Source organism: Moschus berezovskii, chromosome 8 (assembly GCF_049115385.1).
Source record: "Moschus berezovskii isolate FMDL1 chromosome 8, NW_MosBer_1.0, whole genome shotgun sequence".
In the NCBI taxonomy this organism is placed as follows: Eukaryota; Metazoa; Chordata; class Mammalia; order Artiodactyla; family Moschidae; genus Moschus; species Moschus berezovskii.
The window spans coordinates 16477206-16494138 of NC_142467.1; the positions used below are offsets into that span (position 1 = coordinate 16477206).

At 36.4% G+C, this 16933-nt stretch overlaps 1 protein-coding gene across 14 annotated transcripts in view; it reads left to right on the forward strand.

Moving 5' to 3' along the window:
• The window catches only part of MCTP1 (multiple C2 and transmembrane domain containing 1), a 384882-nt gene that overhangs the window by 218048 nt on the left and 149901 nt on the right, over positions 1 to 16933 (forward strand). For 13 of the 14 annotated variants that reach the window (XR_008686400.2, XM_055429387.2, XM_055429393.2 and 10 more), the window contains one exon: positions 536 to 655. Coding sequence is in view for 13 of the 14 variants with exons in the window: in XM_055429387.2 (XP_055285362.1) it covers positions 536 to 655 (120 nt within the window). In the remaining variant the exon portion in view is untranslated. Of the gene's footprint in view, positions 1 to 535; positions 662 to 16933 lie in introns of those variants that run through there. The other variant, XM_088838466.1, reaches the window with a different exon arrangement.

Sequence of the window (16933 nt, forward strand, 5' to 3'; positions counted from 1 at the left end):
GTAATGAGACTATGATAGAAAGAAAGGGAGATCCTACTGAAATGCTGATAAAATATTCTTTTTTCTATAATAAAGCAATACTTGACAGGTTTTTCTCTAAGCTCCTCAATAAAAACATCCCAAGTTAGCAATTTCACTTTGAAATATCTTTAAATGATAGCATTTAAGGAATTTTAAAAGCACAGGATTTCAGAATTTTCAAATATATTTAAAATTCTCAGCATTTTAAGTGTCAAAAAAAAATGTCTTTGATCCGTTGGAAATTTTTTTTTCTTTTGAACAGAGGTAACTCAACTTGCATGATATTACTCTTTATGCAAATATATTTAACTTAGAAATTGCTCTTATAATTTAGTTCTTCTCCAGATATACCTCTCTCCCTCTAAGTTGTGAGCCAAATTGCTTGGTATATTCTTACAACTTTATTAACTTTCTGAATTCATATTAAGTCGCACTAAACTTGAAGAATTTTGCAGCATATCTGATGGATTTTAGTCTTGCAAATTCTAATAATGGCTTTCATCTTCCTTTACAGCTGCTGCTAAGGAACTTTATCAGAACGAAGCGTTGTGTCATGGTACTCATAAACGCCGCATACTACGTTAATAGTTGCTTTGACTGGGATTCACCCCCAAGGAGCCTCGCTGCTTTTGTGGTATGATCATACTATATTACTTACATTGTTATTCATTAAATTCGGTAATCATAGCTGCATGGTTCTGTGGCTCTAGTTACAGTTATGTCGATGTGGCCATTTTTAACTTCTATTTTGAGATTTGACTGGGCAGATTTGCCGTGGGCAGGAACCTGATGGATTGTTCAAGGTCTGAGTCCAAGAATACATCCCCGCTCCCCGCCTCAGATTTCCGGAATACAAGACATCTCAGCCAATGTGTAATTTTCTCTGTGTCAGTTAAAAAGTAAAATTTTACATGTTGCATAATCCCAAAGCCCAATAGCAGGGCCAAGAAAAGTCCTTAGTGTTTAAAAAAAAAGAATTAAGAATTTTGACCACCCTCATTTTAATTGTATTTATTCTGTAGATATCTTCTCAAAATATGAAAATCTTTGGCAGTAGAATGCTAGTTGTAATACTTTAATATGTGAATCACGGTTGGAAGTGAATGTTACCTATGTAAGACATGCTTTATTATTTCTGAGATTTCCAGTTTTTAAAAAGTCACAAGTGAGAAATTTGATAGTTCCAGAGTCCTCTGACAACATTCATCCGGTGGCCTTTTACTTTGGTAATTTAAAAATTGCTGATGAGACCAACTTGCAAAGCTAGAAATTCGGGAAGAATTCTTTTCTCTGAGCTTCAGCTGAGAATTTTCTGCTCTCACATCATTTTTGTGGATTCAGGATTTCAGCCTGAAGTTTAAGTGGAGTCGTTCTTTTGAAATGTTTCATTTTATTGTCATACTTGTTAGAATATGGGTACCCTTCTGTGTCCTTATATTTGCGGGTTTCGCGGACTATGACTTTATCTTGGGGGGTTTACAAGAAGAGCTTTAATTATAGTAACAAGTCAACATTTTAGTATTACCATTCAAATGAGTGTAGGCACAGCAGTTTAATACTTTGAGCTCTGCCCTCCTCTCAGGCCTTGTGTGGGACTTTCATTAATGTCTGAGCATATGGAACAAAGAGTGTGTACGTCTCTTTGTGTTGTGAGTTACCGGAAAGTTAGGCAGCCTGCTTCCCATAGACATGTTGCTGTCTCCTTAAAGGAAGCTACTGTCATCATCATTAAGTTTTAGAAAAGGATATCTGCCTCTCTCAATATTCTTTTATTTAGCTCTTTCACATGATAAATACACTGGAGTACTGTTAAGCAAACTTTCTTGTTGTTTTTCAGCATCATAGAGGCACTTTAATGTTAATGAGGGGAAGAAAAAATGATGTTGAGTTTATGTATTTTATGCCAGTACGTCCAGATTCCAGGGGCCGTATAGCACATACTGAGAGTGTCATGCTGCCATCTTTGTTTCTCTCCTTTGTTTCATAGCTATTTATGACATTTGCAAACAGAGAAACCTGTATAATTATATCATTTGTTCAGGAACCTTCATTTTGGATACTTCAGCATTACAGTGTGTATGCAAGTCTTCACAGACTTCCTCTGGCTTCTAGAACACTCTGCTGTACCATGAATCCAAGATGGTGGAGTTTCCTCACAATTGCCTACTGATTGAAAAAATATGTATATCAGCCAGTGAAATTCTGAGAAACTTAGCTACACAGTGCTTGAGTAATTTCACTGTACGGGAATCAAAATTTACTGGGGAAGAAAGGTAGTGCTCTTTCAGCTGGTGGTCAGTTTCTAACAGACTCGATCCTATGAAACAAGCTTATTGCAAGACGCTTTCAGGAAGGAGGGGCAGGGGAGGCCATAATAAAGGTAGGAAAAGGGACTCCTGACACCGATGGTGAAAAAAACAGGCCAAAAACCACAACGTGAATACATGTTAACAGTAATTTTGAGAAGAAGCAATATTATTAATGGTTTCATTGAAAAAAAGCAGCATTGAATTTCAGTCTGTTGAATGTCATTAAAACAACAAATAACCACAACTAGCTTCATTTATCTGGACCTGAACTAGGAGTTCCAGGAGAATGGGGGCCCTGCCTTTTTCTCCTGGGACTCCAGTGTCACCTGCAGAGCATCTAGCCCCTTAGTAGGCTCCTGGTGTAAATGACTGTCTAAATCAATAGACCAATAATCCAGTCAGTCTGAAATATTTTTCTTATGTGGAGAAACTTTCTTCAATGATGCCATATAGATGAGTTTGCTTTAATAAAGCTAGTTATTAAATGATGATAGGTTTAGCAAATGACTGTCTAAATCAGTAGACCAATAATCCAGTCAGTCTGAAATATTTTTTTTATGTGGAGAAACTTTCTTCAGTGATGCCATATAGATGAGTTTGCTTTTATAAAGCTAGTTATTGAATGATGATAGGTTTAGCTTAATGCCTTTTAGTAATTTTCCCTAGACCTTATATTTAAATTCTAAACTATTTCATAATCCTCCATCCATCATCTCTCTTAACCTCAGATTAAATTCTAATATAAAAAGACCCTTATAAAATGATAACTAATATCTATCACAAATTTATGTGCCAAAACACTTTTCCAGGCACTACAGCATGAAAGTGCTTTTCGTGCATTAGTAAATTAAATATTTCCACCAACCTTATTTGAGGTAGATACTGTTATTTTTTCCTGATTTGCAGAGGAAGAAGCTGAGGCACGGAAAAGTTAAGTACCTTGCCCAAAGCCACACAGATATTTCCTTCCCAAAAGAGCTTTTAAAATATGTACCTTGAAATCTTAACATCATAACGATTCAGGAAAAAAGAAAACACCGTGGTAGGATTTTTATTCATCTTCTGGATATTAAATGATGTACTTAAAAACGAAACGTTTCAAAGATCTTATTGCATAACCAGAGCCTTTTTAGGCCAGTTTATTGAAAAGAACTGCTTTCCATTAGGAGAAGCTATGAGCAGCACCCCATTGTTACAAACATATTGTTCCCATCATTCCCTGTTGATGGATCACGGGTCTATTATTATAATATTGGTTCCACTTGGCCCAGTTTTTCATAAATGCAGCTGCCTCATGGAGCACATGCGTTTGTACCATTATGCTGCTTGGTTTTAGGCCCAGATCAGTAAACTTTATAATGTTTAAGTGCCTTTTTTTCTATCCTGTTTTCCTTTTCTTTTCTAATTTAGCATCCAAAAGTAAGTGTAGAGTAGTGAAATTTAAACGGAAACAGTCATTTTTGTCCTGATGTCAGTTAGAGTGGAGAGCATGAGAAATGCAGGTGAAGAGCTGCCCTGGTCTCTCTCTGTGCTACCTGTGTGTTCTGTGGAAGGTTCAAAGCTGGCTGACTCTATCAGAAGCAGAAATCAGCCTGGAAGGTGATGGATGAAATATAAGCAAGCACGTGCCTGGGAATGTCCTTGTTGCTGTGTGCCATGAATTAGGTTTTTAAATTTTACTATGAATATTGTATGCTTAAGAGCAAACACACACGTATGTGATGTGGAAGGCAGGGACGCTTGTCTTTGGGAATCATCCATTGTAGATGTGTAAATGTCTCATCAATTGGGTTTAATTTTCATCAGGCTCTTGACCAGACATGTGTGTTCTTGTGGATGTCAGTGGGCGCAACATGGGGAGGAAAAAAAAAAGAGTGCACATTCTCTTTTTCAGTACTGTCATTTCTCACTGTAATGAGCACAAAAATAATTGGACAACTGAGCTATCAGTAAAAGGACACACTTCAGTGTGCGTCAAAGAATTATTTTACAGGACAAACTTTAATCTTTAAATGGGATTGTAGATAATTTGTGGTACCATCTGTCCATTTGGAATTGTTTTAGCCTTTTCTGTCGTTATACAGTAAGTGCCGCTGTGTTTAACATTAACATTTGATATTTTACACATTTAATTTCTGTTCTGCTGTGTGGTCCTTAGGGAACGGAGCGCTAGTGCTACATGAGAGAGACAAAGTATTGATCAGTTAACATTTCAGCTACATTTATGTATGTCGCAAAATTAATGAAAATGCCAGACAAAAATGTCAGAGTGCACAAAAAGGTAGAATTTAAATTTGGTAGTTTAATGAAAAGTTTAAGATGTGCATTATCAAAAATGTCCTCCTGCCTTTAAAGCACGATTCCTAACAGAATAACTAAAGGGAGACACATATTTTACTTAGAGGGACAATGAACATGAATTATGAAGGGATGTCAACTCCTCAGAGTACCTTGTGTTCCAAACGGCGAGTTTGAATGCTTAACCATTACTCATAAAATACATGTGTTTCTCTTCCTATCTGGAGAGCTACTGGCTTCACCCCTCCAGGCTGACCAGCCGGTCGAGGCAGGCTTCCTACTGAGATTTCCCCCCCTTTAGGTTTTCCTTGGTATCCAGGCATTCCTTTTGTGTCAAAACTGAGAATTCCCTCTAGAGCAATTCATTGAGGCCACTCTGGTTCATTACTCGTTCCTTTCTGGGTCCTTTTCAAATGCCTGGTTTTCCTTTGCTCCCAGATAATTTGAGCTCCACCTTCATTCAATCCCCGTTTTAGTAAAGGATCACACTTGGGACAACAGCGACTCTGAGCAAAGCGGGTCCATTATGCAGCAAAAGAGAAAAACCAGAAATGATGTATGCAAAGAATGACATGAGGCAGCTCTCTGTAGCCAAATGATAAAAAATAAAATAAAATGGAGGAAGCACCAGCAAAGGGGGATCTGAACTTGCAGGGGCGATGTGACTGGTGTACAAGAATCTGAAGACAATAGGCTCCCCAGGAAACCATATCGAGCACTTCCTGTGTAGAAAGCCTGCTGCTATTAAACAGCATATGGATTTTTCTAAAAGTTATTACAAACAATAAGGACATTTTAAGTGGCTTTCATGTTCAGGGACTTAAAAGGGAGCATCGCTTAAGAAGAAATATTAATGTGAAAACAAAGACACGTCTAGATCTCCCGTAGTTCAGATTCAAGTCTTAGCCTTCACTGAGCAATAGAGAGGGATTGTACTGGCCGTATGGGAGGTAACTAAATTTCAACAGAAATTTCTAGTTTAAATCATTTAAAAGGCATCAATAATACCACACCAACAAAATTATGCTTCAGGTCTGTAGCAATTTTCAAATGATTTTCATAGACGCTTTTGTTGTTGCTATTTTTTTTTTTAGTGCCAGCAGAAAAATTGGAAGTGTTCCAGACATAATTTTTGTTTTCTCCCCAAAACAGCAAAATAGAAGGACCCCTAAAAACCATAGAAATAAGTACTAAAGTAAAATGATCTGTAACTGATGGTCCTATCCATGTATTCTTGAATTTTCCTAGAATTATGTAAATCTAAACTTCCAAGACCTTTTGCCAACCCTTCTTTATGTATGCTTTCCTCTGATGTAAGAAATTACCAAGTTTATAAACAATACTTCTGATTTAATTTATATAAATTTTAAAGGTACATTAAGCATTTCCTTCATAAATGTGAGAGAAAGAGAAATCCTATACAGAATTTCATTGCTTTCAAAGACTGTATACCTCCAAAGTTGCCTAAAATTCCTATTACAACATCAGAGACCACTGACACTTAGAAAATTCTAGTACTACACTTTTCAGTAAGTAGATTGCGTGCCCAATTCATAGGAACATGCTGGCACTTTAAGTTGGTGTTCAAAGTATACATTTTTCCAACATTTATCTAGAATCCATGGAAGGAAATTGTTTTCAAGCATTAGCCAATTAAAAAAATAGGTTTCTTAAAGTGGTGCCTTTCACAAAGCATTGCATATAAATTCTCGCAACTGTGTGATACTCCCCCCACCAAAGACCAGATTTTTGAAGTGAGTTGAATTTTAGGACTGATCACACTTAGCTAAAATCAAATATTAACAGGACAAAGCATTTTAACTAGATTTCTCTAATCCTTGAGGAGCGCTTCTCTAGTTCACTTTGTAGGTCTATTTAAATGTATAATTCTTTTGTTTTATTTTTGTGGCTGTTACATATACCAGTGTGGCACTTCCTCAGATCAGCACTTAACTTTCTTTAAATGGTGCCAATGCCCCTTTTTTGTTCATTTTAATATATGTCAGTAAAAGGGCCTTCTGCTCTTTGGAGGTAGGTAATCACATAAGCTGTAGAATCTACTACTGTCCAAAAAGCTAACTCCTCTTAGATGTTATTTTATATTTACAAGAAGAATTTAATTCTTAAAACACATCACAAACTTCTATCATTTCTACTCTCCTTCCTTTGGTCTCTAAAGTAGGAAGTAGTCAGATGCTATAATCTGGGGACATTCTGTGGGTGACTTGAAAAAAATGAAATTATTTCACTTTTTTTTTTTCAAGTACAGTGCAGTTGTGCTATATTATAATCAAATGTAAACCTCAAGTATCACCAGCATAACAGTAATACTGCATTGAATCTAGGAATTAGCCTCCTCGTGAATCAGTGATATGTGCAGTGAAAGTTGGGATGACACCAATGCCTCTTTGTAGTCTCTCTGGCTATAGGGCTGCTGACCCATTTCACCTCAGGCAGCCTTCCTGCATTACATATCTTGTAGTTGCAGCCTCAAAATCTTTATGTGATCCTTAAAAATTATGTTGCATGGTCCAGATTTTATGATTAAGCTGACTAAGGATTAAAAATGACAAAATAATGAAATCAGAGATGTTTCACTGTCTGTCTTCAGATTCCTAAACCAATGTTCTTGTCCTCCGAAGAATTTTTCACCCTCCAGCTTCAATTTAAATTGTTTGGGACACACATTCTAAGCAACATAGCAAGGCATATTCCTTTCCAAAATAATATTCTGTCAAATGTTTTGCAAAAGAGAAAGTGTAAATGAATAATTATGAAATTTATTTTAGTAAAATTTTGTAAACTAAGAATAATAGCTCTTCTGAAAGTTGTACATTGCAATAGAAATGCAGTCATTACCATACTTTAGACAGTGACTTAATTCTCCAAATTTTTGCATGCCCTTTTGTGTGGGGTAAATATTAAGAAATAAGGAATAGAATGCTTTCTATTGTCTGATTTTTCTATTTTGACCAATTATGAAAATATACCTTAGAATTATGGTGTATTCGAGTTAATTTAACAAGTGAGAAGCAAACCTGAAATGCTGTTAAGAAAGATTTTCATTGCCCCTTTCCTTGCCATCATTTTACCATGTTTTAACATCACACTTAGAATGAATAGAGACGAAGGAGTCACTCTTGCCATAGTAGGTCTGTGAGTTACGACCCTGCACTGCATCCTCTATTTTGCTGTGATGACGGAGATCTGACACTCAGCGAGTGGTAACATTAGAGATCAGTAACAGTGAAGATGAAAGAGTGACCATTTCTCGTGTTTGCACCAGTCATCAGCCACTGGCTCAAAGGGAAGTAATGAAGAGAAATTCAGAGAAGAGCTCACAAGCAAGGAAAGATGGAAATCACATCAAAGTGTAAATAGATATTTGGATAAAAATGAAAGGCAATCCTGATTTTAAGGATGGGAAAAAGGATTTTACAGACAAAACTTGGCTTTTATTTTGTTTTAAATCAGCATTTCTCAACAGTTTTTTCATATTCACTCCCCTAAGGAGAAGCTTTTCATTTAATTTAATGAGAGAAATGAAATACTAAGGAATAAGATTTTCTCAGGGAGTGTTGAGCTTTGGGGGCCACAGATCACTGTGATATGCACGATTCTTTGTGTTCTCCCCTAAGAACCAATTTTTGCCCCCTTGGGTGCCATCTCAACCCCATTGAGAATGCATGCTCTAGAGGAGGTTTAATGTGAATTTAACTATGTTTACTTTCATGCTCTTGGTGATAAAGTCTAGTTTAGATTTTCTGTAGTTTGCACACAATGCAGATGATTCCCATAGATAATCAGTCTGAGGAAAGAGAATTTGTGATGTTTATACAAAATTATTGACTAAAGGAGAGGTTTTGTCTGGCTTCATAGAGACTGAAAAATTAAATTTTCTCCCTCTGAAAACCCATGTGAGAGCTTTCTCCTCTACACCAGTTCCAAGGGTGCATTGTAGTGCTTCACTGAAAAGGAGAAGCGGAGTGAACGTTAATTCTGGGCTAAGTAATATCTCCATCATTATGAGGGTTAGATGGGTTTTGTCCATACATTGTACTACATTTATGACTAATAGATAATCTTCATATTCCTGAATGGATATCATTGTGTCAGAGATATAAAAGAATACTTCATTAGTCTTGATTACCTATTAGATCTTCACGGGAAGGGAAGGCAAAGGGGTTGTGGAAGAGAAAAGTCATTTAAAACAGTGAGGATACACATTCTACTAGCTATTCTGCATGGCTGATTACTCAGTTCCTCATAGGAATCAGACAACTTTTACTGTTGTAATTTGTCAATAATAAGTAAACATATGATGTTTTATATCTCGCTTAGCTATATAAAAATAATTCTACTGCATTTTCCATAGTTAGCAATCTCTAGAGTTTCTGCCAAGCTGACTTCAGGCAATGCTTACGTGTTTGAAACAAGAATATATCATCCAATTTTGTTATAAAATGTTGGTGAATTAAGTACTGCTTTCCTTAGTCAATCAGAGAAATCCTTTGGATTTAATTTAAAATAAGAGATTGCTAAAGTTGCAAGCAGCCCATGAGTTATCTACAAATTATTATGTTGAGGTTGTATAAAAAAGGTGTTATTATATATTTTGAAGTGATACGAGTGAAGGAGAAAAATAAAATATAAATGTGGAAGTTCAGAAAGCTGAGGTCACTTTCTCTAGTTAGGCAGAAATGTTTAAAACTTATCTGGATTAGTTTAAATTATTTTATATAGATTTTGATTCTTCCGTCGCATGAGACTATTACATGCCCCAACCAGGAGGCTGGTATTTTTAGGCGAGACCTTTAACCTAGGTTCTGTTGGTCTGGATATGCACTATTTCCTTCATTTTTTCAATTCTCAGAATATGAGCCTCCTACCACAGTTTTATTTCTAAGTCCTAAATCTTGGTTGATGTGTAAGTAAAACTTTTTATTTTTTCGTATAGACTCAAAAACCTCCAGGCAAGATGTATCTGTTTTGTAAGACAGTTGCTTTGACCCTGGGACACATTGACCTGTAGTGGCAATTTGGGGGCCACAAATCATTGTGATGTCCAATGTCATAAGTAATGACATAGAACCATTCACAGAGCCTGTCAGTCCCTTCATAGAATACTAACTGTAGAATGAGAATATCATATGTAGGAACTAGATTAGAGTGTAATCACGGCTTGGTGCTGAAAATGCCAAGAACCGCACCCACCCCAATCCTAGCTTCAAATAGACCTTCCTCATGGCAAAGGTAAGGGACCCACAGAAGTGGAGATTGTATAGGCTTTTAAGTGTGCCAATGGAGTGTTGGCACTTCATAGAGTGTTATGGTTAGAAATGAGCTTAGAGATAATTTTATGGTGGAGGAAATTAAAGTGCTGTAAGGGAAAGCGCCTTACTGAGCCATTACTCTCCTCCCCCAGGTGTTGGTAATGAATGCTTCAAAGACAGCATCTTTGAGAAGAGAGAGGAAGAGAATGAGAGAGACTCTTTATCCTGAAGTTTATAAGTTGTCGTCCTTAATTAAGGAAAACCAAGTGTGTGACATTGTTCTGTAGAGTTCTAAGAGTGTAAAATTAGGCTCCAAATTCTTGGTATGTCTAATTAAGAAATGTGTTGACCTGAAAGGCTGGAATTGCCTACTCAAAATAGTAAATCTTTGCTCACTTTGCTTAGTATTATTCCTGCAGTTCATGTAATAAGTGCATATTTTGTCTTTCGATGTACTTCTCTACTAGTTACAATCACATCACATTACAACTCCCCCAAATGCTGCAGAGATGTGTATATAGTAATAGAGAACACAAAAAGTTCACTGTGTATTTGAGGGAGGGACATTTTAGACAAGCAAAGAAATGTCATTTGGCCTCTAAGAAGTATAAATTACTCATTCCCAAAGTAAATGAAGAATCTTTAAGAATATATTTCCCAGATTTTAAACATATACTATATCATGAGTTGCTTAAACAGTTTAAACTGTCTATATTGATCCATATTGATTTAATGGTAGCCGAGATCAACTTGTCCATGCCTGAATTTCCATTAGACTAAATAAATGCCAGGAAAAAAAAAGTGTATGTATTGTGAATTACCTAGGAAAACTGGTGATCCAATTTCATTGGTTTGCTCCAATCCTAAATTTCCTTTAAAATTACATAGATCAAAATTCTTCTAGCATATAATTAAGCAATAAAATGAAATATTATATTCCTTTACAAAGTGTTGGAAGTACTGAATTAATAATAATCTGGGCATATTTTGAGACACTATTATTAGTAGAATTTGTAGGGTGTTACCCACTTGTTATATAAATTATGTGAGGTATAGTTTGCTATAAACTCAATGCACCAATTTATTGCTATTGGAGTTACTCAAGTGAAGAAAGCTAAATGAAATCATCTATATGAAATGCTTTGAAGTTCTTAAGTGTGAGGGCCCTTGGATCACTTAGGCTTGAATAACATACAGGACCCCAACAATACAGGATTTTGTTCCTGAGAGCTATGTAATCTTCAAAATTTGTAAAAGTCTTTAAAAAATGATTTAACTTAAACTCATTATTTGAACATATTCTATACTGGACCAAAGGAAGATAAATCATAAGGAAAAATTTCTCATGCGTGTTTGCTAAAAATGCACAGCTCTTCCTCCAAAAGTATGTGGGAAGCCTAATAATACCCAGGTTCAATTTCTAATAGACTAGAATGTTTAACGTAAGTTTAAGGAACTAGGAAAAAACTAGATCATAAAATGAAAAATGCTATTTTTTCAGTATTTTTAATCCGTCACTAGAACCAGTGACAGGAGATAAATTCAGGCTGTTCTGCTTGAGATGCATTTCAGTTCCATTAACAGATCTTCCCCGTTTTCATGCACACTCAATAAAGCTGTGTTGAATGACTGACTCAGATGACTTTAGCGGCAAAACTGGAAGTTAAAGCTGTAATATTGTAACAGAAACCCCCAACAGTAGTATCAGATGAAGCTAAGAATAAATGTGGTATATCAGGCTTCATAAAAGGGTGAACGTGGGATACATTTATGCCCTCCTCTATCGACTGTGAGATTCATACATAAGATTCACACTCATTATTCTCGTCATCTTAATGAGATCAGTGTGGGAACATTTCTCTCCTCTCCCCTTTGACTGTCAGAAATGGGGCACTCCATGTTTCCTCCTTCCTCTCTCCACTTTGAAGGGACTAGTTATATTTTCTTGGAAGGCTAGAGATGTTAACTGGTTCCAGCAGGCGGCCCCAGAGTATCACGTAGAAAGGCTGAAGGACTCTAGGTAGAAACCACAGAGCTGATCGCCCTCTCTTGTTTTTATTCTTTGTTCTCCTTCACGCGCTTTCCTTGCTTTCAGACTTTTATCATCTATCCTATTTCCCAGAGCAGGGGTGGGGGCAGGGGGGTTCCTTAGAAAAGAAGGGAAAAGATCCTTTTTCCATGTGGAGGAAAATAGGGTACCTGAGTATTATCTCTATTTGCGATCCTCCTTCTCATTGAATCTATTGCCCTGATTAATTTTGCACAGTCTTCCTAAAGCAACTCTGAACATAATCGGTTCGTGTGTCCCAGCTAGACTTATGTCCAGCCTTGAACTAAAAAAGAATGGGCAAGGCACCAACTTCTAATGCATCTTATCCTCAAATAAATTTTCAGATCTGTCAAGAAGCAGTCACTTTTTATAATTAAAGTTGCTAGGAGAGATTTTTATCATGTTTTTAGACCATGAGTTCCCTTCATCCTTAAGGACAAGAAAACAGGAACTTACAAAAATATTGTTCAAGCCGTCTAGGCTATTGAATATTAATTTATATTATAACCACACTGATTTGGGTACTGCTTTCTTTGAGAGGAACTCGGATTCCCTTTAACATGATTGAAGAATTTTAAAGTAGGCATTTTTAATATTCGTAGCCCTCTTAATTATAACTTGTTTAATGTACCACTGTTAGCACAGGGATTATGAGTTAATAAAAATGTCATAGTATTAGTGCATAAAACACTATGTAATTTTCCCCAGGTAATAATTAACAGCATAAGGCTATATTAACAATAGTCTTAGAGAACAGTCCCTAAATGTGTTTGATTCTCATCTTTTAAAAAGTAATTTTATACTGAAATTCAGTAATAAAATATTGGAGGGATTTAGTTAAGCTTGTTACCCTAAACTTCTTAGGTGCTCAAATCTTTTCAAGTGATTTGCATTATATTGCTATGTTTAACATCATCCTATTTTAAAGTCAGTGTGAAAGTTTGAAATTTAGCTTAACGTTCACTAGACCAACCTTATTGAGATTCATAAAGAGTTTATTTACCTCATCACAATATTTGTTAAAACAGTTGAAAAAATAAAATTAATAAGCCATGAGGTCATTATTACGTAATGTTTTTGCTCACATAGATAAATGGGTTTCTTTTTCCCTCTTTCTTTTTAAATAATGTCTCTCTGGCTTTGTTCTGTGGTTGCAGCAGACTGTTAGTGTGTATCTTTATACCATCAGAATGAGTGAGATATATCTGTGTAAATTATTGATTCACTTGAGCCTACCTCTGTAATTCAGGGCTGAAAACTCTGGCAGCTTATCTGGTAGAAAGATATAACTAGGAAACCGAAGTTACCTACCACAGCAACAATTGCCAGTTGGGGGGTCAAATGCCCTTTTACCTTTATACCTGAACACCTGCAAATTGAGCTGTATCCCATTCAGATTTTAAGAACAGGTCCATTGTCACAGGAAGTAGAGTTTGTTTCTTGGAGAAAATTATGCCAGTTCTAGTTCTGAATGAAAGACGAGGCTTTTATTACTCAAGGGATATTAGGGCTGACTGCTTTTTTGAGAAAACAAATTTGCTGTAACTTTATCTGTAATTTAGTCCTGAATGGGTGCAAATAGACTGCACATTGTATGGTGCAGAAGAAGAAAATAGGGGTTTGTTAAAGCCATACAAGGGCTATGTAACCATTATATTTCCGAGGGAAGTCTTATCAGAGTTGCAGGTTATAAAGGGGCATATTTTGGTTACAGCTTTAGCATCAAGCACCTGTTTTGAATTTTAGTTTAGAATGACACTGGAAAAGAAAGTTTTTGTCTAAAATTATGGATGATGAAGTTGCCCTTTCCTGAAAGTTGCTGTACAGGCTGACTTTGACTTTGAGACTGACCCCCCCACCCCTAGAAACTTCAGAAATCATTATAATCACTCCTGAGGTTGAACGCTAGACTCAGACCTAGGTGGACTGTGTTGACTTTTCACTTTTATAAGCAGATTAGGTTTATAGCATAAAAAATAAATAAATTTTAAAATAAAAAAACAAATAGCATGTAATATTCTTCACGTGAGAGGCTGATTTAAGCTTCGTCAACACTGAGAACAAGATGGATATTTTGAATAAGGGACAAGACAAAACACACCTGGGCCGGTGAACCTCCAGGTCACACAGTGTGGGGGCTAATGGAAGATGCATGATTTAGAAAATCTCACCCCTCAGGTTGGTCACCCACACCTTAGTCAGCAAGCTCAGTAGTTGTCATAGAAACTCTCCTTTTTACAGTGTTAGAGTTGATCAGTGTCATGGAACCAGACTAGGTAATCAAACATCTTAGCCATATGCTCGTTCTGAGCTCCAACCTAGTCAATTAGCACATTTTCTATTAAAAACTTAGTTGTAATAGGTCTTCATTAGCTAGCAGTTGCCATAATTGAACAGTTACTCAATTATGTCCATCCACCAACCTCATTTTCACTTCTTTTTTGTGTCCAACTAGGAATATATCCAAGAGCATTCATGATTCCCCACCTTAGGCAACATTCATGACCCACACCTCAAACAAACTATTAGAAGGGTAAGCCAGGGTTCAGTACTTTTTTTTCTTGCTATGTTTTGGCATATATAACTAGGCCCTTGAGTTCTCCCTTTCTCTGTGTATTTCAGAATTTCCAGTGTTTTTCACTGAGTAAGGAAAGGAGAAGTCTACTGTAAAGGCCCACTGTGCAATAATGTCTCTAGGATGTGACAACCTTTTTACCCTTAATCCATCCCTTCTTTCACCATTTTCCATTCTTCCCATCAGATACCCATCCGGGCACATCATTACCCTGACTTCACTCCCCATTATCCGCATTATGGTCCCTGCTACCCTCTGCCTGTGTCTGCCATTATCATGTCCCTGAAACTCACCGTGTTGTTCATCATCTGATGATCAAGTCTATTGTCTAGGAGAGGGAATGGGTCACCCCCAGATAACATATGTGCATTTTATCACTGGCCTTATGGGAAGTATTTCTAATGTGCTTAGACATCCAAGCCCTTACTTACAAGCAGGTGTAAAAATGTTGTAACTGGGTTATCAGAGATCAGGGAGGGAATTCGAGTGGCCCTTGAATAACACCATACAGGACATTTCTGGCCCCAGCAACTCACACAGATGTTGTTCTTGGTTGGAAAGAATTGTACCTCTTCCATCATTATAAACGGAGAAGGCAATGGCAAGCCACTCCAGTACTCTTGCCTAGAAAATCCCATGGACGGAAGATCCTGGTAGGCTGCAGTCCATGGGGTCGCTACGAGTCAGACATGACTGAGCGACTTCACTTTCACTTTTCACTTTCACACATTGGAGAAGGAAATGGCAACCCACTCCGGTGTTCTTGCCTGGAGAATCCCAGGGACGGGGGAGCCTGGTGGGCTGCCGTCTATGGGGTCACACAGAGTCGGACACGACTGAAGTGACTTAGCAGCAGCAGCAGCAGCAGCAGCATCATTATAAAATTATGAATGTGAACCAGTCTGGAAAAGAATCAATCATAAAGGTTTTCTAAGCTTGGGAGCCTCATTGTGCTTTCCTCTGTGTTATACAAAATAAGCAAGAGCAGAAATGTAACAAACAACACTTAAGAAAGAGTTGAAACGTCCCTGCATAATGAAACATCATAGCTGCAGATGTTCAGCCAGTGGAAAGGCACATGAAAAGGATAGACTCAAAGTCTACTGGACTTCCTGCTTCCGTCTATTTTCTGGAATACAGAAGGGTTCTTTCTAATGCATCCATCCTTCCTGACCAGGTCTTTGCGACTTAGGCTTGTATGCTGGACTCAATGTAAGATGGTAAATTGTTTCAAGGATGACAGATTACACATCTGGTTTCTTCCCCCCACAACCCCCACGTTCACCTTTATAACAATTTTTTTTTCAAAAAGTAATGTGGTTTAAAAATCATTTTAAGTTGCCCAACATAAATGATAAAATCAAATATTGGATTCACAAACAATAGCCTTTATTGGTTTGTGACAAGTGATCCATCTTTTTGCATTAGTGCAGCTTTCTGAACCAGATTATTTTTCATAATTGATAATTTGTGAGTCATATATTTGTTATCTGTTCTTTTATGGCTTTGAAAATAGTGAACAATGCCAAAGATCACTGTGCTTTTATAAAGAAAATTATTTTAGTGTAGTTTATTGGCTGGCATTTTCTGAAAGTATGTTACCAATAAGTTTTGCAGAGAATGTAACAAAGATAAAAGTAACATTCCTTGCTAGAAGGAGGCCTGATAGGTCTAGAATTCATATTGATAATGTGAATTTAGTTTTAGAATTTACTCATGTTTATCATGAGAACAATGAAAATACATAAATAAGAAAAAATGTCAAATAAATTTCTGCAAGCTGAGAGAAAATATTTTATTGCATATATAAGCAATTTTCCCAATACAAAATCCACATTAAACAATACACAAACAATGTAAAAAAAAAAAAAGCTACCTTGCTATGTGCATTGCAATTATAGCAACAGAATAATGATACTCCTTCTTGTGATCAATAATTTCAGTTGATTTTGATAGATAGCCTTAGGAAAAGTGTCCACCATAATACAATTTTTATTATTTAGCCTTATATTTTTGTTCCTAAAGCCTTCATAAGTGCAATGGAAAATTCTTATCCAGTATTATGGTTAATAAATATGGTAGAATTAGAGTTCTACATATGAATTTATTTGCCCCAGGTAAATAATAATACGGCCTTTGAAATCCATTTTGCCTAACAGGGCAATATTAAAAACTTTTTCTTACCCTTTATTAATAATTCTCTCACACAACCTGAACATATTCACTAATTCTGTTCACAATTATACTGACTGACAAAGTATAAATCAGTTGGAAAAGTACCAACCCAATTTACTGAGGACTAATATTGTTAGCTGAATTAAATTTTAATTTCACAGAAAACTTGTTATGAATCTGCTTTTAGAAATTACACGGTTCGTCTTCAATCTTTACTACAATTTCTCCTGAA